We start from the raw sequence: 24,499 nt of genomic DNA on the forward strand, positions 1-24,499 counted from the left end.
AAAGTAAAAGCCACGTTGTCACGCCCCGTGCCTGAGACCTGTACCATTCTTTAGGGCATTTCTTTTTAAAAAAAAAACAATAGGCGCGCCAAATGGAACCAAACAAATATGAAAGAGTTGTAAAATGCAGAGAATTGTTTTGTGATTGCAACCATACCATCTCATTTGAAAGCGAATCCAACCAAGCAAGGCGATTAAAGAAGACTTAGTAGAGAGTAAAGGTGGTGTATCGCTAGCAAGTCAAGCTCCCTATTAGCCTACCCTTGGCGAGACCTCCCTGCACTTTCGGGAATGAACATCGGACGAAAAGTCAACTTGATTCAATCTGTATGAATAGAGATACTAGGAAAGAAGCCATCTTATGATCTGTTAGTGATCCCTATGCGATGACCAGTTTAATGATTCCAATCGCTCAGTGATTCAGACAGCCACGAGCATATGATGTGGGCGATCATTGGAAGCCTGCTGTTTGAGTTTCTATTGCCATGGTATCCCTCTTCTTCTTTGGGATGCTTTCATATAGCAGCAAGCAGTGGGCGTCCTTAGCCGATAACGTTTTATTTATCTAGTTAGAAATAACCATAAAATGAAAATGTGTGGATAGGTACACGGAACCAAATTGGATTGTCGTTTGAATAAATCTAATGGTTGAGATTATAAAATGAAATTAATTTGTGAATCTTTGTTTCATAATTTTAAATGAGGTTTTGAAAATGTCTTTTACAAACTCACGATCCTCAAGTCCTTCACATTTGAGCGAAAACTCCAGTCTGTCCAGCTCAGCGGGTACTCCCAGTGCAGACGATCTTCAAGCTTACCATCAACTGATGAGCTCTATTTTCCCTTCAGAGTGCTATTTGGAGCTCAAGCCATCTTCAAATGTAGAAAAGGAAACAGAAGGTGGCGTTGAAACATGTGTAGATCAAGATGGCGAAAAGCGGCCCATGACCAAAGCTGAGAAGCAGAATGCGAAGAAGAAGAGGAGAAAAGACAGAGAAAGACTTGCAAAGGTGGAAGAAGTAGAGGCCACCAGAGAGGCAAAGCAAACGCAAGACGGCGATTCAAGGGAAAAGGATCAAAGCCAAGTCGTTGGTGGGTCAAACGTGATGTGTGTTTATGCTCATACTTGCCAGAATTTCGGCTTTTCTCATCCTGTCCTGTAAAACCTATATCCTTACTACCCGAGGCTGAGGATTATCCTCTTCCGACGTGAGTATGCAGACAAGGATATAGGCCTCCATTGATAGTTACTGTTACTCAGAAACCCGATACATAAGCTACGAAGCGAAACAGAGATGGCAAGAGTACGCAAAGCTGCTCAAGAGTGCGCCATGGATGCTGTTAGCTTTGAAGGATCGTTTTCAAATCAATGGACAAAAAGACAATGCCCACCTCTTCAAATGGCTTTTCAAAATGTTCCAAGAGAACCGCCCGACATATTCATCGGCGTGCTACAATCGACAGGTATACCACACACTCTTGTTGCGTCAAGAGACATGTCAAAGAAAGAGATCCCCTCCGTTACACTAGTCCACTCAGATTCTGCGTTGCAACGAGAGAACAACAAAAGTCGTAATCGTCGAGGCCACCGCCGAAAGGCTCATTTTCACGCTCCGCCTCGATTTTGGGCTCCTCCAATAGGCCTAGGAGGCAAGGCGCGAGGATATGCCTTGGGATACCGTGACAGTGCTGAAGGACGACGTCAGGATGGATACGAGAGATATTTACGAAGTTGATCAATAGGGTTGCTCTCTTTTGTAATGGCATTAGAAATAAATTGTAATGAATTGGATTTTTTTGAAGTGGTGTGCCTGAGATGAATCCAAGTATCGAACGATAGGTTTCAGGAAAGATCTGTGCGTTTTCGCGATTTTCGTCTTGCTACTTAACCATCTTGAAATTATTTCTTATTTTTTTATTCTTCATTTTTATTTCTTTTTTTATTCCACTTTTTGAATATATATACGAAATGTCTAGCTTTGACGTCCCTGCAAGACCTGCCAATGTCGGTATCCTCGGTCTCGAAATGTACTTTCCAAAAAGGGTCAGTTTCTCATTTCTTTCTGTATCAGAAGGGCTAATGGTAGACATTAGTGTATTTCAGAGGATGCTCTTGAAGACTTTGATGGCGTGAGCAAGGGCAAATATACAATCGGTCTTGGACAAAAATTTATGGCCTTCACCGATGACAAGTGAGCTGCCTTGATTTACAAGAGACAGCATCGCTGATAAACTTATCTTTAGGGAGGATATCAACTCTGTGGCCTTGACTGGTAAGCTTTTCTAAATAGATATTGGCAGTCTCTTGACAGGCTACAGTTGTTTCAAATCTTATCAAAAAGTACAACATTGACCCAAAATCCATTGGTCGTCTTGATGTGGGTACGGAGACCCTCATCGACAAGTCCAAATCCACAAAGACTCTCCTCATGGATCTCTTTGCTCCTGCTGGTAACACTGACATTGAGGGCATTGACTCTAAAAATGCGTGCTACGGTTCTACCGCTGCCCTCTTTAATTGTGTAAACTGGATTCAATCAGAGAGCTGGGATGGAAGAAATGCCATTGTCATGTGTGGTGACATTGCCATCTACAAGGAGGGGAGTGCCCGGCCTGTCGGAGGTATGGGTGCTTGTGCTTTGCTTATTGGTCCCAACGCACCCTTGGTCCTTGAACGTAAGTCCAAAGTTATGTCGTGGACCTTGATACTAAAAAGTTGCAGCCGTGCACGGTACTTATATTGCCAACACTTGGGACTTTTACAAGCCCGACCTCTCTGCTGAATACGTGCGTAATGCTCTATTTGTCGGGGTAATGCTGACAAATCACAGCCTACCGTTGATGGACCTTGGACTATTGCTGCTTACCTTGGTGCCCTCGACAATGCTTATTCTACTTATGTGGAAAAGGCGGAGGCTTCTCGTGCTCGTGCAAGGAAGCTTTCTGCTGCCAGTGTCATCAACACTGTGGCTCAAGCCGTCAACGGACATGCCAATGGCGAGTCCAAGGAAGTTGGCATTACCGAATTTGACTATGTCTGCTTGCACAGTCCTTATGGCAAACTTGTCCAAAAGGGCCATGCTCGTTTCTTCTACAATGTATGTGTGTTTGTTTTTGCAATCAACAGTGGCTAATATAAATACAGGACTACCTCCGTAATCCTTCACTCCCCGTCTTTGCCAATATTCCTGAGGAAATCAAGTCTTTGGACAAAACTAAGACTTATACCGACAAAGTTGTAGAAAAGGCATTCATCTCTGTGGCTGCTGAGCACTACAAATCTGCTGTTTCGCCCGGATCTGACTGTGTTGTTCGATGCGGTAACATGTACACTGCTTCCCTCTATGGTGCTCTTGCCTCTGTCATTGCCAATACTCCCGAAGGACTTGAAATTGGCAAGAGGATTGGCATGTATGCCTTTGGTTCCGGATGTGCTGCCAGCTTCTTTGCCATCCGAGTCAACGGCTCTACCAAGGAGATTGCTGAAAAACTAAGTTTGAAAGAGAGATTGGCATCTATGGATGTCAGGCCTTGCCAGGAATACGTTGATGCTCTCAATGTAAGCGGCTTTATTTGCATTGAAGTGCCTGCTAATATGAGTATAGTTACGAGAAGAAAACCATAACGCTATCAAGTATACTCCTCAAGGTACTATTGACAATATCTGGCCCGGCTCTTACTATCTTGAGGGTATAGACGACCTCTACCGACGAACCTACCTTACAAAGCCTGAATCTGCTTAAACAATGGGTGGTGAATAGAGTCTGTCAAGAGCATCTTAGTTGTTTCATTATTCATTCTGTGGTGATACGGACTATTCATTGCGTATCTAGAGGGCTCCAATGTAAAATATATACCCAATGCATAATCTTCTTGCATCATGCACCTAGTCCAGTGCGTCGATTATATTGATTGGATCCTCGCCGGTTTTTCTCCACGCTCTTCACCGTCTCTTACTCTCCACGCTCGCCATCCATGTACGGTCCCTCTGACTCGCTCGTCCCCTGGATCATCTTCAAACATGGCTCCAGTCCATTCTTCAACAACCTTCTCATAAGCCCAGCCATTGCCAGATTGAGCGAGACGTGGGAAGAAAGCCATGTCGGCATGAGCAAGGTGTGGACGGTGATGAGTGAAGAAGACGAGGATGCAAGGGTCAGTCAGAGGTGCAGATGGAGAAGATGGATCAAAAGGGGAGGATAGGGGGGAAATGGTGGATTCTACTGTTTTGATGAGAGCATCGTGCTGAAGTTTGCTGAGCGAGTTGATAGATGCTGCAAAAATGACCTACTTGGGAGTGATTGAAGACGACATCACTAAGAATCAACAAGTCATATTTCTCTCCATTAGAAAGATGTTGTAACAAGCGTTTCGTATCTTGTCCCCATATATGTCCCTAAGCGTCCAGTGAGTGATCGCCAGCTAAACTTGGCCACATACATCAACCAATATCCTCTCTTTGTCGGCTGGCCCAATATTGACATCTATATTGAATTCTAAATTATCCAATAAAGCTTGATCGGCATAGTCTGTAACGACGACTTTCCTGCTACCTCTTAATGCGCAAACAATAGAAGGCAAGCCTGCACCTGCACCTAGTTCCAGGACTTGGCGCGATTGGGTGAGCTGTGGAGTACGAAGAAGATAGGTGCTTAGTATTCGTGCAGTATTCCATCTATAGAAAGGATTAAGCCATTGGCCGGTATGGCTACGTCCTCTCTTTACCTACAAGTAATGCCCCCAAAGAGGATGGCTCCCAACTAGCCGTAGTATTAGCTGCTTGGGGATGTCTGGTGTATCAAGTCGTATGTTCGGAGAGATGCTGTAGCTTGCAAAAGAATAGGGAGCTGGGAGAGGTGATTCTGGTTCCTATAGCGTATGAGCAAGACTGTTCAAGTATAGAACAGACAGGAAACTCACAGGAAATAGGTCATCAATCTTAAACGATCGTTCCTCTTCTTTTTCTTCTACATCTTGATTAGACATTATTGATAAAATGAATGAAAAGTTTCATTTTCGACTTTTGATGACATACTCTGCCTCCCCCCTTTAAAAAAAAAGATTCCGTTACATGGAATATTTTTTCGACTTGTTGTCAATTTACTTTTTCTTTAGACAAGACATATTTATATCATCCAACAGAAACAAAACATGTATGGAAACGTAGGCCTCGCATCCGCCAGAGGCAGGTAAGCTGGCTCTATCGGTTGATGGGATTTTGATTAACATCATCATAAGTGGTACAAATGGTTATGTCACGCGTAACACTGCCTTTCTCCGTATTCGTGAAGGTCCTCCTGGTGGCAAGCCTGCCAGTTATGACGAGATGCTGGATGCTATGGCCAAGCCAATCGTCCACCGTACGCCAGACGCTGGAATCTTGGAGCATGAGCGCAAGAGAAGGATCGAAGTTAAGGTTGCGGAATTGAGGGATGATTTGGAAGAAAAGGGCATGGGTGAGGAAGAGATAGAAGAAGAGTGTTTCAAGTTGAGGGAAAAGCTATCTTCTCAACCTGATCAACAGTCCCTCAGGCCGACAGACTCCCATTCTCTGGCAGCGGCTAAACAGGTGGAAATGTCAAAGTTGAAAATGGCTCTAGGGGTAAGGGAAGATCATCAAGAAGGAAAAGCGTTCAAACGAGAAACTGAAGAAGAGCGAGCTGCAAGGCTAGCTCAAAAGGAGGCCAAGGAACAGGAAAGGATTGAGGCTGCTTTGGTTAGAGAGAGGGAGAATGAGAGACGAAAGAAGGAATGGGAAGAAAAGGAAAAACTTCGAAGGCGGGAGGAATACAAAAGGTAAGTTGTCTGTGACCATCGGACTTGGCGAATTGTTAATCCTTTTCACAGAAGACAACAGGGCACATTGCCTCCACGACCCCCTCGCGCCCCCCGTGGACGAGATCCTTCTCGTCGTCATCCAGATTCGCCATCGCCATCGCCCCCAAGGAGGCGTTATAGATCTCGGTCCGATTCAAGATCACGATCCCCTCCTACTAGGCGACGCAGATCCATCTCATCTCCTCGTCCTCGTCTCCGTTCCATCTCACGCTCGCCGCCAACACCTCCTAGGAGGCGCTATAGATCTCCATCAGATTTATCTTCCCCAAAGAGACATCATAGGCCCTCGTCCTACTCTCGCTCTCGTTCCCACTCTCGTGCTCGTTCCTATTCTCGTTCTCCCCGCTCTCGTTCTCGTCCTCGTTCTCGCTCTCGTTCTTATTCCCGTTCTCTTACTTACTCTCGTTCTCCCTCATATTCTCGCTCTCCATCCCACTCTCGTTCTCCCTCGCTCTCCCGTTCGCCTCAAAGAGTGCACAAAGATTAAGGTACTTTGGGTATATAGTGTTCTTCAATTTGATGGCATTTCCATTTTTTCTTCATTATGAGTTGAAGATTGATCATATCATATATCGAATCGCTTGCGTATGTTTAGACGATGAGAACACGACTAAGCAGGCCACAATTGGGTGACGCAAGACGGTGATTAGTGGCTCACCATGTATGAATCAATGAATGCGTAATGTTCGACACCTGCCCTTCCAAAATTTTAAAAAGATATATTTCAATTTAATTGTTAACGTTTTGTTTACTTGTGTGTCAAGCCCATTATATCGATTTTTCAAGTTGACAAGTACGATGTGTAGTGATTAATGCAGATATATCTCAAGTCTTAGTATGCAAAAGAGAACAGTTCTGGTTGGAAGTGTCTGGCATATAGGAAAATGCATCGATAGAACCATCATTATCTCATACATGCAAGATTCACAACAGAAAGAAAAGGACGAGCTAATACAGATGTATTTTCTTTACTCTAACAATCTTATACAAATCTAATTCTTGGTGATTACTATAGGCTCTCGCCTCATTTCTTTCCATTCTACATAGTCTTGCCATGTGACAGGTTCCTTGACGCTACCATAGATCTTGACCTTTAAGCTCTGCCAGACTTTGTCTCCAACTACGACCTTACCCCTAAAACCCGCTTTCGAGATAGCAGACAAGACTGTCTCTTCTCTCGTCCAACCTTGCTCGGGACAAACGTGCGGAAGATAGGTGGCTGAATAGACTTGCGAGTGGCCAGAAGGGTGTGGAAAGGTAATATGAATGCCATGTATCCCTGGCGTCCAGTCAAGTGGGTCAGAGATGGGAATCAAAGGAGTGAGAAGCGAAACCCTAGGCAGTCCATGAGGAAAATTTCACATTGATCATCCAATCTGATAAACATACTCGCAAGACATCGAAGGCAGTTCAGAGGCTCTTATGGGAGAGAATCGATGATCCTTGAATGCGCTATCAAAAGTCAGATGCAAGATAATCACAGATCAAGGCCCGCACCTAGCCAAAGCATATTCTTTCAGGCCTTCAGAGAGTTTCATAGGGGAAAAGTTGCCGATACAGCCCCTCAATCTGTGCTTACGGCCGGGTTTGATTGTATGCCACGACACAAACAATGCGCTGAAAAGTCAGCGCCATGGTTCATCTCGCACACCTGGCACATACTATCTATCATTGACGTTTGAAAACGGAGGGGTAACAAGTTTCCTGCCTTCAAAATGAGAAACGAGAACATCGATACACCAGAGTGGATGCAATTGAGTGCATATGACCTCTGTTTGAGGCGTAGCAACCTCTGAACTAGGACCATTCAGCGGTGTTGTTGAAGTAGAAAGAGCTGGAGTAGGAGGAATGGCCAGAGACATGGCATTGACATAGAAATAGATTGAAATCGATTAGAAATATTCACATTGTCAAATTGAGGCCAATGGGTATCAGCCTCATTATCAGGTAGAGGCAACTTTCCCACGGTTTCATCCAACGCGTCAAGTGGCAGTAGCGATCAATGCGTGACGCGTCAATGGGTTTATATTATGTTACATTTGCTTTTTATTTTTCTATTTCTCTTTGTTTACATTTCTTTGTGCTGGAGACTTGGAGGGGACGAAAAGTGTTGATATATCGCGCAAAAGATCAGAGACTTACCCTGCAAGACACTTGAGATTGACGACCAATTGATATCACCTCACAACGTGAATCTTTTCGCGTCACAATGTCTCAACTCCAGTCTAATCTCGATAGTGACGGTTTTGCTGTCCCAGCACCTCCTGCGAAGCGTCAGCTTAGGCCTGCAGCCTCGCAGCCAACCACATCTGAAATCTACGGTCAAAGACATGGGATCTCTGCAGATGTTCAGAGGGCTCTAGAGAATGTTGGTCGTAGAGGTCGAGAGGGTGAGTGGATACAATCGATGGGCCTAATTGTATTGACAAGAGATGTATAGCCGTTGCTAGGGGCCATCGGAGCTTTGACAGGACCCAATCTGTCCCAAACGTCTTTATGGGTGACTCAGCGACCCCTAAAGCCAGCTTCTCCACTACGGCAGATGTGATGAATCATGCCAGACGCGTGATAAATAAAGAGATAATGCGTGCTCGGGAGCCCAAGCCATTTGGAGATATTTCTGCAAATTCACCGTTTCAACCTGATATGCCAGCAAAAGACAAGGAAGATGACTACGAGAGAAAGCTACGGTTTGGACCAGACGGAGAAGTTGAAGAGGTAGTGATCGGATCTGCGTCTCGCAAGAATCGTAAATCGACACGACTTGGTTTTATGCAATCTGACAATCTTGTTCAAAACCGAAAAAGAAGGTCGTCGCCTGCTGAGCCCGAGGGCAGTGATACGGAAACGGATGACATTGACGAGGACGAGCCTCGTGCTCATGTCGAGCGCGGTCCGTTTGCTAGATTCAATTCGGATCAATCTGTTTTCCCTCCCGTCTTCAACTCCTCTTCCATCTCACATCCCGAGCTGTATAGTCCCCTTCCCGAAACCGACGCGGATAAGACTCTTGAAGTCAAGTCTATCTTTAGCAGGCAACTAAAAGGTCTACCTGGAGGAAGAAAACTTGACTGGGTCAAGTCGGCAAGTGCACCTGTTGTCGGCTTGCGCAATCGGGGAGACATGGAGGTAGATGGGGGACATGAGCAGGCTCAGGAAGAGACCACAACTTTAGAAGATGGATTCGAGTTTAATAACTGGGAAGAACTAGAGTTTTGAGTGTGATTTGATATACATCTTGTCTCTTTATGTTGTTATATTGAAATTGTTCTTCTACTCATTTTCCACCTTTTTGGGTATGCAAACTAGCATTCATGACACAAGCATGGAACTTTACAAGTCTTTTGTGAAACCTTTTGAGATGCTGTGATTGTCACTATTCTTCTATTTCCGAGCCGGTAAGCTGTACCATGCTCCTATGCAGGTTGTTCATCTTTTGTTTATACTAATCGAGGCAAACCAAACGAGATGAATCCACGTCACTGCGTTAGACAGTCAAAATAAAGGTCACCATAGCGATACAACTGGCTAGCACGGCCAAACAGGATGCCACAGGTCCAGTTATCCTCATTATTACTCGCAGACATCACCACTAACTAGGACTTTGTCCCTTTCACTTTCCATTATATATCCTAGTATAGAGCTGTCATCGATATATAGAGTCGTTGGCTATTGCATCACCTATTGGGAGGATAATGTTGAATGTGCTGTTTGCTTATTTTATGGGAAAGGAAATAGTTGGCGCTCACTTATCATGTCTCTGAATATTGTGAAAAATGAATCCAAAGTAAAACTTATAACGATTATTGAGATAATCAATTTCTTGTTAGGTTACGTAATCAGAGAAAGCGGCGACAGCCGATATCATTCAAAAAGAATAGTAAACAAATAAATGTTGCACTGGATGCCTTGTAAATATATATATATAAGCCTCGGGATAAAAGCTTCAACGTCTCGACTATCTCGCTGCAAAGTGCCATGTCTCACTATGAAATCTCTGGCATTCCGACTCGCCTGTCTCGAACGCCTCTAGTATCGGTACAATCGTCCAATGCTCTCGCTTGCAGCAATAAACTAAGCGCTAGTGGAGTGAATATCAAGGGGACTATCGTTGAAGACGAGGGATCTCTGGGAGCTGATAAATTGGTCAAAGATGAGGAAACAAACAAGATATTGGCAGTCAAGGAAGATTTGTTGAAAAAACTCAAGACATTAGAGAGAAGGATGGAGGGCAATGCACGGATAAATCGAGAAAAGAGTAAGGACTGCCCTTTGGGATCAGAGTCTATCCGAAACATTGACATTTGAATGCTTGGTTTAGCATCGTCACTTGAAGATCGCCTTACTGAAATCCAAGTTCACGTTTTTAACCAGTCTGCTCGACCGCAGGAAGCTCGGGGAATAGGATCATCAACCCTCGTTCAAAAGAGTATCGGCCTAATTGATGGCGCACGCAGTCCTCCTGTGCCCGCTCTCAAAAAGAGAATGGTGGAGGCTTGGGAAAAGAGTATCATGTCGGAAGACATCACGTTAACAGGAATAGATGAGACTATGGACGGAGATGATAAAGCTCATAATCAGACGACAGTGGCTTTGGAGCGTACGGGTGTCTTTGGAACCGCTTGAATATCCTATTGATTGCTTGAGGTAGAGATACAACAGCAATGCTCTACTCAGCAACAGCAAATTCAAATATTGGTTGAACAGAATACCGTTCAAGCTAATCAAAGTAAGCTTCATTCGCAGCTTGTTGTGGAAAAACACCTTTGGCGACTAAAACGTTTGAGCAGTTGCATTCCTCATCCAAAGCATCAAAGAATCAAATCAGGCTTTGGCATCTTTACAATTTGACCTTGACGTGGAAACGGGACGTGTCACCGATATGGAAGGACGTTTGGAGGAGCTTGAAGAGATCAAGGACATTAGAGACACTAGTATAACCCTTGTAAGCTGTGACGTATGAAACACAACGACATTGCTTAAAATATTTTGTCTCTTACATCGTAGGCCCCGTGTCCCCTGTCGCCTCTTGCAGGGATCCAAGGAACAGAGATTTTAAGAAAGCGAAAATTGAATGGAAAGAGTGAATCATTGATTTTGCTGTTGTTAAGCCCATCTGTTGACCACTGCTGTAACAGATTCACCTAATAAACGATCACCTGGGATCCATTCATCAGGTCAACCTGATGCTTTTTGAAAAGGTAGCTCCATGACGCAACAGTTCATGGTACATTTATGGTTTTGTAAACCATCATATCCCTAAACCCCTCAAGTACGAAAGAGTCGCTTGCATTGTTGCACTGATAGGATTGACCGTGTATGCGCTCAATGAATATACAATTGCCTCAAAGGAAGTTCACATCTCTACTCACTTCTTTTTATCCTATAGGGGTGAAACGTCAGTGGACTAAGGCGTTCATTAGATTTCAAAGTAATAAGTCTTAAACGCGTCCGATAGAGTGAAAGGATGATTATACTTACTTGACCTGAGAATTGTAAAAGGATGCTTATTGACTCAATAGCATATAACAGCATCCGGTGTCGGCTTACTCTTAGCTTCATTTTCTTCAAATTCCCCATTCCCCTACCACAGCTAACCTCATCACCAACATCAATTCCTGCCTCCACCACCTCAATTAGGTAACACTACAAAATCGAAACAACCAAATTTATCAAAATACCAACAGTCATCATGGCCGCCTGTGTCGCTACACCATCAAAGCTTTCCCACCCTGCTCAATACACTTACCTCGCTACACCCCCTCTTACCCCAACTCCTACCCTTCCAGCCCAAAAATCTTCCACCCGCCCCGCTGTTGTCTATCAATCGACCGCAAACCCTGTCCCTTCATACGCTGCACTTCGTGCTCACCATGCTTATGCCGTGCGTCATATCATTGCCAAGCTCCGATGGGAACACGACAACAACTTTTATATTGCAGACCAAGACGCTCAATGGAACATTAGGCAGTTAATCACCCATCTCGAAACAGAACTCTGCGGCGTCGAGGAGGCCCGTAAGGGTCTTGACAAGTTTCCCAACGCTTTTTCTCCTTTGTCTGTGCCAGCTGCTCATGGTCCACGAACAGCGCAAGAGGAACAGAAAATCAGAAAACTTGAAGCGGAGAACATCAAGTTCATTGATGAAAAACTCGATGAAATATTCCCTATCATCAAGCAATTGTTCATCGGCCCTATGACCAAGCAACAAGCTCGCAATGACCGTCTGTTAAGAGACCGACTCCGTAATGGCCATTCTGAAGGCATTTCTGTTCTTTTGCCTAGTGCCAACAAAAGGTTGTTCGAAGGCCAAAAGAAGAAGAGCGGCCCGAATAAAAACTATGAACAAAAGCGCATGGACAAGGAGCGCGCCAAAATTGCGGCTTACCTTGAAAAAAATCCTCAAGTTGAGGCCAAAGATGATGCTCCCCGAAGAGTCAGCAATGCAACTGCTCAGATGTTCAATGGCGTCCGAAAGTTCATTGGTCCTCTAACCGAGGAACAATATCTCGCATCCCTTCCTATGCATGGTCCTCTCACAAAAAACCAAACTCTTCATGAGATGCAAAGAAGACAGCGACAGTTGATCCTCGGCTGGTTGCACAAGCCTTGGAACAAATACGATGAGGAGGCTGCTGGATTGATTGAAAAGATGGCAGCTGTCGCTCTCGGACGATTGGAAGAGACTCACAAGGAAAAGGTTGAAGAAAAAGCGGTGTAAAGAGTAAACACTGTGCAGTGGTAACAAAAGTGGGCTTTGTAATTATATGTAATGCAGGTCATCTATTATTTACAGTACAAGTACTGTCCATGCTCAAATATGCAACACTCACTAACAACCATCGATCTAAGAATACATATGAAAGAACATGAACTATGCAGCTTTATCAGCTGAAAGATATAGTATATACCAACATTTTATCGATTTAATGAGTTTCCTTTGAGCTTGAACACTTTAGGAGGGGGTTTTGGTCTGTCTTCAGGCTTTCCATTCCCTCCACCCATGCCTCGTCCGCCGCCCATGGCCAGAGAAGGCGAATGGAAAGGAGAAGATGCACGTTCAATGAGTTCAAGTCGAGCGAATTTCTGAACGTTGGTACCCTGTCCACGAACACCAAGCTCCTGGCTTTCTATAGGTGGATTCCAGAAACGAGTATGAGCTGTAAGAATTGTTGGATCAAGCTCGGGACTGATCAAGAGAGGATGGGCCTCTGAATGTTAATGTCAGTATAAGCGATTACAGCATAAGAAGTGCACTGACCAGTGTTAAATACATAATCATCTAAGGATAAAAGATCAGGCTCAGACTGGAGCAGATAATGGTATCTTTGAATTGGTTAGATTTGGAATTTGCAGCGGAATGTAGGCTTACTTGAGGGTCTCTGCCAATGTAAAGCTTTCCATATTGTCGCTAAAACGGACCTTGGAGGTGGTGACATCAGACACGCTGCTGAAGCCACCATCCACGGTGGAGGTTTTCGCCCAAGAACTGAACATTCTCCATCCTTTTTCTTGCCATTTTCGGTCACCAGTTAGACGGTACCTTCCAAGCCAATCAACGAAAAGATATGAATCTCAATTCACCACTTACATGTAAAAGATAGATTCTATTGTCTCAGGTCTATTCAAACCACGTGGGGTTACCTTCTTCGTCCCAGTAGGTACACCTTTGAGTCTTTGAACGTATTCGATTGGAACTTCGCCGGTCTTGTTCCTCTCTGCGACCACAGGTTCGTCATCTTCATTCCATCTTAAAACGCCATTGCGGTCTCGGTGTATTCCATCTCTACCTTTGTAATCATCCTTGTTGATTACCAAAGGATGGTGGGCTTTGTTGTTCAAGAGAGTGACATTTTCATACATCTGCGAGGTCTGATGGGGCTCGAACCACTCTACTGTTTCTGGCTGAAGGCCAGTTGGGGTGTCTGCAGATAACCAGTAACATGTTGACGTCAATCTGACTGCATCTTTCATGTCTCCAGGTCGATCGAGCAATTTCGCTCCAAGGCCTAGCATAGCGCCGGCGAAACAAGTCAAGTGTTCAAGCTCAGGAATGAGACGCCCGCCATCTAATTTTCCAATAGTAAGGATGTCATGATCCGGTAAAATGCCGATTTCGACATAGAGAACCTCTTTGGCCTTGTCAATAGAGCGTCCATAAGTATCTCTCCAAACCTTGGAAACTTCACTAGCACCTAAAAGCTGGTAGGTCTTGATCAAGTATTCATAATATGAGTCTGCCCTGCCACCAAACGTGAAGCCACTTCGCATCAGAACACTGACAGGAGCGTCGGGCTGAAACTGCATTGGGATCAAGGGACTGTGGGCAGATCGTGGAATGACCATTTCGTTGATATAATCCATAACCCTCTGAGCAAGATCAAACCACTTGCGGTCTTTGGTAATTTGCGAAAGACGGATGAGTTCAACGGACATACTGCCCACCTCAGCCAAGGAAACGATTCCTAGACCAATCATCTCGTCCTCAGTACCGGGATTAATACGACCTGCGGGGAGTCCGGAGGTAGTTTTGAAAGCGGTTCCAAGAATCTCAGCAAGCTCAATTGCTCGCTCAATGAGCAGTTGATCGCCAGATAAATCATAAGCGCCGATTAGTCCGCCCAAGTATCTTATGCTGACTTCAAAGACGGGAAGACCGACAGTTTTGTCACGCATGAGAGCAAAAACTTCTCCATCACTTAGAGGCTCAGAGATGTATCCTTGGCTCCAATCGCGACCGTTAATCCAGTGAAAGTTGAGCTGATTAACGTGGGATCGACAAAGATTGTATTCTTCTGAGAACTCCATTATAAGTAGAGTGTCAAGAGAATCAACAATAGTCGCTCCCCATCTTAGTCGGTCGTCAGCACGCATACTCTGTAACATCTAAATACATGCCCATTAAAAGGATCAGAGGGAGTCATTGAGACAGGCTTAATTTCATCATGACCTGAGAGCAAGCGTCAGTCTACGATTAGAGATTTAAAACATATTTACCCCAAGCATGGTTCTTATAAGCCTCCCAAGCATGTTTGAAACCTCTTTTGATTGCGTTTCTCCTCTCTTCTCTGACCTTTCTGTCCTCCTCACTTTCCCAATTTTCTCTTCCATAAGCAAAGCCTTCCCACTGGACACGCTTCATCTCGCCTCTGGGCCGGTCCCAAACATCTGGGGCTTTCCAAGTCTGAGACCAGGCATCGGATGGCATAGTTTTGGCCGAATCAAGGGGAGCGTCTGGTGGATCAGAAACGATTTGTCGAAGATTAGAATCAGGAAACACTCTATCCACTGGGATACCGGATTCGTGTACGTTGAGGTTCTCAAAGAATAAATCTGCACGAGGGAGATGCGAAACATGTGGGTGCATTGGTGCGATGGGCTGGTTCCAATCCTGGATGAAATGGTTGCCGTTCTGGTCGACGGTAAACTTGTGAGGCCTGGTTGAAATATTGTTGCTTTTGTGGGGTAATTGTCCCACTGCGAAGATCTCATCTTCATCCCAAGGCCCTCCTGGTCCCCATTGTTTGTCACCATACCAGCTATCATGCGGACGATGGAGACGAGGCGGGTTTCCACTGTTGATATAAAGAATTCCGGCGCCTACGCACAAAAGTGTAACTAAAATCCATCTTGGTTTTTTGAGGACCAACAGTTGACGTGCAAGATGAGTCGGAGAAGAGACAAGACCCTTTTCTGGGTCATAAGGAGGGATATAAGCTGGGCTGTATGTTGTTTTGCCTCTCTTCGGTTTAGACAGCGGCGAGGTCACCATGACATTAGGTAGATGCAAGATTTTTCGGCTTTGTTCAGTAAGAAAGAAGTCGAAAATATACGAGAGAAAGAAGTAAAGACATCACAAGTCGGATCTAGTCACGTGATTAATTGTAGTCATTTCAGAAATGAATGGATAGGCATGCGGACAACAGGCACGTCTAATTCAATAGCACATAGCCTTGCCCATTAGAAGGTCTTATTCTGTTCTTAATCTTTCCTTATGCTATTTATATAAACAGGGTCAAACCCTTGACAAGTCTCAATTTATACATGACCATTATCTGCAGGCATAGAGTGACAGCTATGGGTCTCGTAATCAGCATACGAGACAAGATTACGCACTGCTTTTAGCATTTAGAAATATATTTGTATGCAATAAGAAAAACTTCTTCAAACAACGCCTTCTTTTCCGCTCCTACCAGACCCTGCAGCGGTTGGTACTTCATGTCTCCAACTATCGATATTGGCAGCAGGCGATAGTCCACTTCCGAATGAGCTCACACCGATTCCTAAATTGGGCATTGACATTGAAGGCATGCCAAAAGCCATCTGTCCGTAGGGTAGACCCATTGTCATTGGATGACCTCCTGGCATTGCCCACATACCCGGGACCATACCCGGGACCATTCCCATGCTCATGGCAGCGTTCGTGTTCATTCCTGGCGCAAAAGACATCATACTACCTCTGCCATCATCGAGCGTTGATCCAGCACCGCTAGTAATCCTTTTTGCCATTTGTCGCTGAGCGGCTTCTGCATGCTTGTAGCCTAAAGGTAATTCATCTTCAATGATCTCTGCTCTTGTCGGTGGTGCAATCCCCTTGACCTTGGCACGTCTAACGACAAGAGGAAGATCGTCCTCATCTCCGCCATAATCTTCTCCATCGATGGGAGGAGAAAGACGTAGACCCAAGTGATCAGAGGAAGTGCTACCGACCTGTGAAGTATTGTTATGAGCCGAATGGCTGCGAGTCATCTTTGAGAGTGGCACATCTTCGTCAGAATCGGACTCATTGTCGTTCGTGGAGGAAGTGGATGGCATCGAGAGTTGAGGAGGTTTGTCGCTGAATGTTGATGCTAGTGTCTTGGAACAAGCCATTCGAGACAGAGGAGCGTCTTCGTCGGAATCGAAGTCGTCATCTAAAACAGAGCTTGACGTGTTATCTCTTGGTTGTAAGCTGAGATCTGACTCTATCTCAGTCTGTTGGAACCCTTGGAGTCTATCGTCAACGAAATCAGAATCAAACTCCAGGTTGATCAACCCAGGCTGAGTCGGAGAGGCACGAGGGGTCTGTTCCATCTCTGGTGACTTTTCAAGTTCTGGTACTTCCACTTTGAGTGAGATTTCATCATTTTTGTATTTTTTGTCCGCCAAACCAAACACAGAAGCTCTGAATCTGCTTTTTCTCTTGTCTCTCTTTTGGAGCTCATTCTGCCTAAGCCGAGTTTTTTCTTCCTCTTGTATAAGTTTGAGTTTGGTCATTTCACGTTCCCATACATGATCCACTCCAAAAATGGATCGTGATTTGGCAGATCTATTCCCTAAGTCAAAAGCACTATGGCGCACAGGGCCGCCACTGGAGTCGACTTCAAGCAAGGGCTGACTGTATGCAGGATGAAATGTACTTGGCCTAGGCGCGTCTGTTTGGTCTGGAGAAACTGGTGAAGCTGGTAGTGGGAGGGATAAAGAAGGGTCAAAGGATACGGAGGAACGAGACATCATGGCTGGTCTTGAGTCACCAGTGAATACCCTGTTAAAATGAATTTAAGTCGTGTCAACAGAAGAAAATCAAGTAGACTTTATGGACCGACCTTTGCTTGCCTTTTATAATTGACTTTCTTGCCTCAAGCTCATCAATCAGACTCCTACCATAAAGTTTCCCAGGTCGCCGTTCGATGACTCCTTCGTCCAACTCGTTTATCGACATGCCAACTTCTCCATCAATCTCAACGCCTCCTAGCCATTCTTTGTCATCTCTTCTTCCGTCTACCACCAAGCTACCCCGGAATGTGCGTTGACTGAGACTTAGAGGAATACCTAGTCTTTTTCCTTGCGTCCTTGCGTTAGGCGGGAGTGGTTTGTCTCCTCGAATGAAACCTTCTGGAACAGGAATTTCTATGGCAGAACGTTCAATGCCAGTGAGCGGCGAAGGCATAATTAGGGTATTGGGGCGAAGTGATCGTCGGTTCATAAGTGTAAGGGCAGAAGTACTGTATCGTTGTGGCATGAGAGGACGCCCAAACCGCTTAGGAGTAGGAATTTCACTGTACTCCTCACCAACACGAAGAGATGGTTGAATTGGAGGAGAAGGAATTTGATCTTTGATTTTAGACATATCTGTTGAATGTCGACTCGTCTGAACATCCAACATTAGACTCATTCGACTGCCTGATCTTGACGATGATAATCGAGGTGCAGTTTCAAAGCTTGAACGTCGTTGTTCCTCTAATATCTTTGGATCGAACCGGGAACCCATTTGTGGAGGCGGTGCCGGCAAAGCAAAAGGATTTGGTCCGAGGTCTTCCAACATCTCCTCGGTGTCGGTGGTTGAGGGCAACGCCATATTACGACTCAAAGATGATAATGACCTTGTACCGTTCATCGAAGAGGGAGAGCCAGGAAGAGGGATCATTCTCGGATTTGAGATTCTTCTATCTCTGTGTTCTGGGCGCATACCGTCTTGAAGTCCCATAGCTGTATGTGGCCGATGGGCTAATTGTTCAATACGCTCAGACCTCATTGAGGCTTCGATCATCCCATACTGACTCAACGACACTCTCCGTGACGGCCTTGTCCTGCTATTTTGGCCATCATCCTCCGACCTGGTGTCTTCAATACTGTCCAAGTACACAGATCTTGCGCGATGGTGACTGGGATTGATGACATTCAAAGGTAAAGGTTGGGAAGCGACCCGCCTTCTTACTGGTATATCGGCTTCCTCAGTGTTGAAACGAGAAGATAGTTCCCATTTCTTGGCATCCGCAATGTCCAGTTCTTCTTCTTCCAAGGCTTGTTGCTCAACGTCAGGGGTTTGAGATCGCTCGATACTTGGATGAGTAGCCTCTACCAGGTTTGGCAGGACTGGCGGAGGCTGCGAGAGAATCCTCTGACGTCGCTCTTCTTTCTCTGCTTGCTGAAATGGTATAAAAATTGCCGAGTCTTGCCAGTTTTTGCGAGGCTTTTGGGGGTTATCAAAATCGTCATCATCATTATCGTATTCTGTAACAGCCAGGTGAGCAAGATCTTTACATCTAGGTCAAGTCACTCACCGACGAGAGCAGCAGCGAGCTGTATGCGGGATAATGGCATAGCTGGGGTAAAAATGCAATTGAAAGAATTATAAAAGTACAAAAGTAAAAGAACGCGCTGGATATTTGTTTTTGTGCGAGGAAAGCTATGGCCAAGTCTTGGGGCCCCACATTTAGGTTGGTTTGCCTTGCAAAATATTTTGTAATCGTGTTTTTGTAATGTGATTTCGTTAAAAAGGTATTGATTAGCATTTTTCATTAGAAACCCAAATAGAATTGTATTCATGACTTTTCCTAATACACACATTTATTACACGACATGACACATAGAAATCCGGTTATTATATATACTGCATCCGAGTTTTTTACATCTCCTTCAATGACTTTTATTAAGACATGAGTGACTCTGTAATTCATGCCCTCGCGGGCTCTATAGGAGGATGTATCTCGATGGTAAGTCTATAGCGTTTATGTTTCCTACATGCAAGAAGTCTTGAGCTCATGCTGTATACAGGCAATGACTTAGTGAGTACTAGGATTAACAACAAGCATCATTATGAAAGAATTACTTCTGACCAACTCAAGTCCTCTTGTCAACCTTTCAACTAGAGCCGCTGTTCAGACGAAAAGAGAGCATGTAGTGAGTACTAAAAGGAAAGTTGAGACCATCTCATATGTATTTCTAGTCCACCAAGGAAGCCCTTGTCAAGATTATCAAGGAAGAAGGTGTATCTGGTATATATTCAGGCTTGGGCAGCTCTCTCTTTGGCATCGCTGTGACCAACGGCATCTACTATGCTTTCTGTAAGGCTTCGCAGCACACGATCGCATGCTGATAGTGTACCAGATGAAGAGATGCGTTCAATGATGATCCGTAGACGGACAAAGACTCCCACATCTACCAGTGCCCTGTCAATGAAAGAGGGCATCGTTGCCGGGCTGATTGCCGGTATGCTACTGGATATGAAGCACAATGTACTATTCCACTCATTATATCTCAGGTTCTATAACTACTCTTGCGACTAATCCCATATGGACTGTTCAGACTGCTCAGGCCACACAAGCATCCACTGTTGCCGTTTCACAAGGCGAGACGAAAAGGGGCAAGTCTTCTGCGGTTCAAGTCATCAAGGAAATCATCAATAGGGAAGGCCCTAAAGGTCTATGGAGGGGTATCGGACCCGCTTTGGTTTTAGTCCTTAACCCCGTAATACAGGTCGGCTTGGAGTTATGATGACGTGAACAGTTTCACAGCTGAATCGTGTTGACAGTACACCACTTTTGAACGCCTAGTATCTCTCTTATTAGGATACCGAATTGTTTCTCGCGGCATAACACCAACTGGCACCAAGTCTTTAGGCAGGAGTTCTCTGAGCGACTGGGATCTATTTATGCTTGGAGCCGTTAGCAAGCTTATTGCAACAAGCAGCACCTATCCCTATGTAAGCTCAGAGCGTCTTGTGTTGATTTTTGCTCATGTTTATATGCCTATATTACACATGGATAGATTGTCGTTAAATCGCGATTGGTATGTTGCTATTATTTTTGTGTGTTGCAAGTATGTAAATTGATGACCAAACAGCAAGCAGCAACTCACAAGTACAAATCCTCTATCCAGGCGGTGTTACATATTCTCAAAACAGAGAGCGTATCTGGTAAGTCATGAGGTTTAGATAAACGAAAGCTGATGACTCAATCGCATTTAAGGACTCTATGCTGGGCTGTCTCTTAAGCTTCTACAGTCCGTCCTTACTGCTGCTTTCATGTTTGTTGCTCAACGTCGAATCTATGAGTTTGTCAAAAAAGTACTTGTGATGCCTATTTCTACCCACATGATAGAAAGCTGATCAATTGACTTTTTCCAATTTCTTGACAGCTGGTCTTATTGTCTTCACAGAGAAAGCTTGTAGCCTTAAATGTTTAAATGTGTGGGTGCAACTGCTGTACTATGTCTCAGGAATATATTACTCCATAGTTGAATGTTTTATATCATTTTATTACTTGTCAAATAGCTGGATTGATATAGAAAAGAACTATGCATGTTGATAGTATCAGATGCTAGAAATACAAAAGTTGTATAATTAAACATACGTGTCCATCTGTGTATTTGTTTATAATGATAAAAGTTTGTAGAGCTTGAAGAATGACAGATGGAACTCGGCTATTTCAAGTAACCGGTAGTACTTGGTTTGGCCGTTATATAAATCAACGGATTGACATATTTGGTAAAGAGAAAACAAGCAATGACTATCCATACACCTCTCAATCATCTTTTAGGGATAAAAGTAAGAACTGTCATATAAATGTCTAGTAGCTGAGTATATATATAGTACCCAATTGTTCAAGGAGGTACATGGAAAGAACAAGAGTATATTCAGATTGGACTGACATGTATAGGTATGCAATGGGTGGGCACACCACCCATGGCGGCCGCGGTAGCTCGTGCTGGAGGATTGGGAATCCTTACAGCTCTAACGCAACCAAGCCCCAATGCTCTACGTGAAGCTATAAGAGAGACTAGGAAGCTCATAGGGTCCAATTTAGGCAAATTTGTAAGTTGGCTACTATGAAGGGTTGCCAAGCTAAACTCTGAGTGAAATAGGGAGTCAACATCACCCTACTACCTTCCATTAACCCGCCTGATTAGTGAGTAATTTGAAGTTGCATTCCATTGACCTGCAGTGCCGGATATGCCGCAGCAGCTTTAGAAGAAAGTATTGATATCTTTGAAACGGCTGGAAACAATCGTAGGTCTATTACCATGAAGCTAATCTGACTCGAAAGCCAAACCTCTTATCGAGTTCATAAAGTCATACAAACCTACCAACACCAATTCTGGGCCAGCTCTCAAGCGAACTATCATTCACAAATGTGTTACGATCAAACATGCTCTTTCGGCTCAGAAAATGGGAGTTGACATCCTCAGCATTGATGGCTTTGAATGTAAGTGTAGGAACCTATTGGCATCAACTCATAGTTAGGTGCCGGTCACCCGGGAGAGGAAGATATTGGAGGACTGGTATTGGTAAGTACACGCATACTTAGATATACCCCGACTCATACAAAATAGCTGGCCATGGCTGCCAAAAAACTATCCATACCGTACATAGCTTCAGGCGGTTTTGTTGATGGCCAAGGACTTGCAGCGGCTTTATCCCTTGGCGCTTCTGTGAGTATCATCAGTAGAGAATCGGCTTAATTGACACTTGGAAAAGGGCATAAATATGGGTGAGGAGTCATCAAGTTATCAAGAAACTAATGGCAGGTACCCGATTTATGTGTACGGTTGAATCCCCTATTCATCAAAATATCAAGGAGAAGATTGTATCGTCTACTGAAAAAGACACCATCCACATCTTTCGGTAAGCTTGGATATCTTTGAGCTGAGCTTATGTTAGCACGCTTCAAAACACTGCCCGAGTGTACCGGAATGCTGTCTCCACAGAAGTCGTTCGACTGGAGAAACGAGCCGGAGGAGCCAAATTTGAAGACCTTCGAGAGTTGGTATCTGGTGCTCGAGGTCGCAAAGTTTATGAAAACGGGGATCACGATGCTGGGATCTGGTCGTAAGTTGCGCACACATCAGATGTAGTCTGATAAAACAGGGCGGGACTTTCTGTTGGTTTGATTGATGATATTCCAACCTGTGCCGAATTGTTGGAGAGAATTGATCAAGAGGCGTCTCAAGTCATTGGCAGACTGAGCAATATGGCAGGGATGGATCGCAGTGCAAGGCTCTAGATGTTTACAATGAATGCGTATCTCTTTGTTTCAATCAATGCTGCTTTTTGGTATTTGACTATTTCTAAACATGAAAGTTGTTAATAACAATCAATCATGCTGTCTAAGACAACTATAAAAAAGATGAGCGATGACGGAATCAAATTCTTCCACATTGCTTCCAACTTTCTTTACCACCTGGCAAAATGTATTTTTTCTTCTTCCTTCGACTCATTTCTTTTCACATTTTCTTCTGTTCTCTTATCTTTCTTCGGCGAGTCTGTACTAATGAACAATCAACTGCGAGTAGGCAGTGAAGATTGTTTCGACGATGATGATTTTCCAGCTGCTCCAGGTGGCAAGAAGCGCAAGGTGCCAGCCTATGGTCAAATGAAGAGTGCCGAACAGGTCAACAATGCTAAATGGCCCGCGCTTCTTTCTCCTCTCAGGCAGCACTCTCACCGTACTCGCTCTCACTCAATCTGTGAGTTTCGCAAAGGTCTATTTCTTCGGCGAAAAGCTGCATTCATAGCACTTTATATCGACGCTCAGACCGCCATCAATGCCAGCTCACTGAAACACAAGTCTACTTTACCCGACGTGACAAGTTTTGAAAAGCTTTTGCCCTCTTTGGAGGATGTCGGCGTAAATTCTTGGACACCCGACCGACCTGGTTGGAGAGAAGACAAAGCAGAGTTATGGAGAATCCGAACTCGTCGCAAAAAGTCGTTTGTCAGTCGTGTGGAGCGAAGGGGTTGGGCACCAGAGGGTAGTTTTGAGTTTGAAATGGAATGTCACGGTAGGTATGATCAATTTTGTGATGTTGCTGACAATCAGCTTCTTCTGCGATGCGAGCTCGTGCACGTGAACAAGCAGCCTTGCTTAAGCTGGCATACGAACTGAGAGCAGTGGTGTTGGCTACCAACAAACCATCTCCTGTCATAACTTCTTCAGCTGGGACTGAGGACAAGCCTCCAAACAAAACGAAACGGAAGCTTGACAAGAAAGCTGAAATTCTATCTGACACACCACAGCCATCTTCAATTTCTCTTTCACAAACGCTATCAAGCAATGATTGTATCAAAACCAAAAAGAAGACAAAAAAGAAGAAGCGCAGTGTGCTTGCCAACCAAGGAAATCCACATCATGTTGATAATTGTGAGTTGATTGTGATGACGATATAGTAATTCACGCACTTACGCTTTCCAGATCGCCCATCACGAACCGTCTCGCCTCAAGGTAACCCATATGAGCCTTGGCCTCATCATTACGACCTGATTTCACCTCCTTCCATGCCGCTTTTGGCTGCCCGACCACAACGTATCACCGCGCCTCTTCCTGGAGTTCCTCAACGTCGCACTTTAGTGAGGCCTAGTGAAGATGATTATATCTGTTCGTTCTGCGAATACGACCTATATTATGGCTCTGAAAGGGCTCGTCGTCAAGCAGTCCGACGTAGACGCAGCGAGTTAAAACGTAAAGAAGCAATCAAAGCAAAGGCAAAGAATGTTGCTGAAGGCAGAGGAGTTATCAAAGACGAGACAGACGAAGATGAAGAGGAAGAGGGGGAATGTGATGATGATGGTCATGGGCAGTGCACGTGAGTATGCTGATGGTCAGGATTATGCTTATGATAGAAGTTGTGGACGAGCCATGTCTGAAGCAAAACCTGGACAACCTGATGCCGGTTGACATCCTTTAAACCTAGCAGGATGTCGTTAGAAGAACTGTGAGCATGTCTACGGCCAATGAAGTTGATCATGGCTGTTGTGTAACAGGTTGTTCATGATTACATGCGGAAGACCGGGTCTTCTTCCATTTGTATTGAAGACTAAGATAGTATCAATGTATCCCAGGTGATATCATTAAGTTTTCCTTTTCATATTCAAAGGTTTTGCGCGGATGCATATACTCTTTCA

The 24,499-nt window shown here is 44.5% G+C and overlaps 12 protein-coding genes across 12 annotated transcripts; 8 read left to right on the forward strand and 4 right to left on the reverse strand.

The window, feature by feature from the left end:
- Positions 1–713: 713 nt before the first annotated feature.
- L203_101504 (uncharacterized protein) lies at positions 714–1,736 on the forward strand (the record flags this gene model as incomplete). Its single annotated transcript, XM_066210944.1, has 3 exons — positions 714–1,088; positions 1,187–1,209; positions 1,262–1,736. The coding sequence occupies 3 exons, from the start codon at positions 714–716 to the stop codon at positions 1,734–1,736; spliced, it is 873 nt and encodes a 290-aa protein (XP_066067041.1).
- A 233-nt stretch (positions 1,737–1,969) lies between these two features.
- Positions 1,970–3,743, forward strand: L203_101505 (hydroxymethylglutaryl-CoA synthase; the record flags this gene model as incomplete). Its single annotated transcript, XM_066210945.1, has 8 exons — positions 1,970–2,044; positions 2,095–2,192; positions 2,245–2,273; positions 2,320–2,676; positions 2,723–2,787; positions 2,832–3,098; positions 3,146–3,559; positions 3,606–3,743. 8 exons carry the CDS (start codon positions 1,970–1,972, stop codon positions 3,741–3,743), a joined length of 1,443 nt encoding a protein of 480 aa, XP_066067042.1.
- Positions 3,744–3,903: 160 nt separating this feature from the next.
- Positions 3,904–4,986, reverse strand: L203_101506 (uncharacterized protein; the record flags this gene model as incomplete). Its single annotated transcript, XM_066210946.1, has 5 exons — positions 3,904–4,245; positions 4,292–4,396; positions 4,441–4,675; positions 4,730–4,869; positions 4,921–4,986. The coding sequence occupies 5 exons, from the start codon at positions 4,984–4,986 to the stop codon at positions 3,904–3,906; spliced, it is 888 nt and encodes a 295-aa protein (XP_066067043.1).
- A 165-nt stretch (positions 4,987–5,151) lies between these two features.
- On the forward strand, positions 5,152–6,325 carry L203_101507 (pre-mRNA-splicing factor CWC21; the record flags this gene model as incomplete). The annotated part of the gene is made up of 3 exons (XM_066210947.1): positions 5,152–5,189; positions 5,239–5,796; positions 5,848–6,325. The coding sequence occupies 3 exons, from the start codon at positions 5,152–5,154 to the stop codon at positions 6,323–6,325; spliced, it is 1,074 nt and encodes a 357-aa protein (XP_066067044.1).
- Positions 6,326–6,830: 505 nt separating this feature from the next.
- Positions 6,831–7,700, reverse strand: L203_101508 (uncharacterized protein; the record flags this gene model as incomplete). Its single annotated transcript, XM_066210948.1, has 4 exons — positions 6,831–7,173; positions 7,228–7,290; positions 7,336–7,455; positions 7,501–7,700. The coding sequence occupies 4 exons, from the start codon at positions 7,698–7,700 to the stop codon at positions 6,831–6,833; spliced, it is 726 nt and encodes a 241-aa protein (XP_066067045.1).
- Positions 7,701–8,047: 347 nt separating this feature from the next.
- L203_101509 (uncharacterized protein) lies at positions 8,048–9,057 on the forward strand (the record flags this gene model as incomplete). The annotated part of the gene is made up of 2 exons (XM_066210949.1): positions 8,048–8,228; positions 8,279–9,057. The coding sequence occupies 2 exons, from the start codon at positions 8,048–8,050 to the stop codon at positions 9,055–9,057; spliced, it is 960 nt and encodes a 319-aa protein (XP_066067046.1).
- Positions 9,058–9,816: 759 nt separating this feature from the next.
- On the forward strand, positions 9,817–11,035 carry L203_101510 (uncharacterized protein; the record flags this gene model as incomplete). The annotated part of the gene is made up of 6 exons (XM_066210950.1): positions 9,817–10,096; positions 10,160–10,438; positions 10,490–10,567; positions 10,629–10,783; positions 10,846–10,921; positions 10,977–11,035. 6 exons carry the CDS (start codon positions 9,817–9,819, stop codon positions 11,033–11,035), a joined length of 927 nt encoding a protein of 308 aa, XP_066067047.1.
- A 495-nt stretch (positions 11,036–11,530) lies between these two features.
- L203_101511 (uncharacterized protein) lies at positions 11,531–12,559 on the forward strand (the record flags this gene model as incomplete). The annotated part of the gene is made up of 1 exon (XM_066210951.1): positions 11,531–12,559. The coding sequence occupies one exon, from the start codon at positions 11,531–11,533 to the stop codon at positions 12,557–12,559; it is 1,029 nt and encodes a 342-aa protein (XP_066067048.1).
- Positions 12,560–12,756: 197 nt separating this feature from the next.
- On the reverse strand, positions 12,757–15,610 carry L203_101512 (uncharacterized protein; the record flags this gene model as incomplete). Its single annotated transcript, XM_066210952.1, has 6 exons — positions 12,757–13,049; positions 13,100–13,164; positions 13,211–13,381; positions 13,430–14,689; positions 14,737–14,788; positions 14,836–15,610. The coding sequence occupies 6 exons, from the start codon at positions 15,608–15,610 to the stop codon at positions 12,757–12,759; spliced, it is 2,616 nt and encodes an 871-aa protein (XP_066067049.1).
- A 392-nt stretch (positions 15,611–16,002) lies between these two features.
- Positions 16,003–18,921, reverse strand: L203_101513 (uncharacterized protein; the record flags this gene model as incomplete). Its single annotated transcript, XM_066210953.1, has 3 exons — positions 16,003–17,362; positions 17,424–18,831; positions 18,882–18,921. The coding sequence occupies 3 exons, from the start codon at positions 18,919–18,921 to the stop codon at positions 16,003–16,005; spliced, it is 2,808 nt and encodes a 935-aa protein (XP_066067050.1).
- Positions 18,922–19,256: 335 nt separating this feature from the next.
- L203_101514 (uncharacterized protein) lies at positions 19,257–20,784 on the forward strand (the record flags this gene model as incomplete). The annotated part of the gene is made up of 11 exons (XM_066210954.1): positions 19,257–19,313; positions 19,375–19,385; positions 19,446–19,500; positions 19,547–19,664; positions 19,708–19,809; positions 19,862–20,076; positions 20,132–20,302; positions 20,368–20,388; positions 20,443–20,515; positions 20,568–20,665; positions 20,737–20,784. The coding sequence occupies 11 exons, from the start codon at positions 19,257–19,259 to the stop codon at positions 20,782–20,784; spliced, it is 969 nt and encodes a 322-aa protein (XP_066067051.1).
- Positions 20,785–21,103: 319 nt separating this feature from the next.
- On the forward strand, positions 21,104–24,415 carry L203_101515 (uncharacterized protein; the record flags this gene model as incomplete). The annotated part of the gene is made up of 15 exons (XM_066210955.1): positions 21,104–21,145; positions 21,191–21,209; positions 21,258–21,412; positions 21,463–21,506; positions 21,576–21,607; positions 21,842–21,885; positions 21,931–22,029; positions 22,113–22,189; positions 22,259–22,426; positions 22,895–23,064; positions 23,113–23,373; positions 23,418–23,738; positions 23,790–24,180; positions 24,303–24,309; positions 24,359–24,415. The coding sequence occupies 15 exons, from the start codon at positions 21,104–21,106 to the stop codon at positions 24,413–24,415; spliced, it is 1,887 nt and encodes a 628-aa protein (XP_066067052.1).
- Between the last annotated feature and the right edge of the window lie 84 nt (positions 24,416–24,499).

The sequence above is a fragment of the Cryptococcus depauperatus genome, chromosome 2 (assembly GCF_001720195.1).
Source record: "Cryptococcus depauperatus CBS 7841 chromosome 2, complete sequence".
NCBI classification, from domain to species: domain Eukaryota; kingdom Fungi; phylum Basidiomycota; class Tremellomycetes; order Tremellales; family Cryptococcaceae; genus Cryptococcus; species Cryptococcus depauperatus.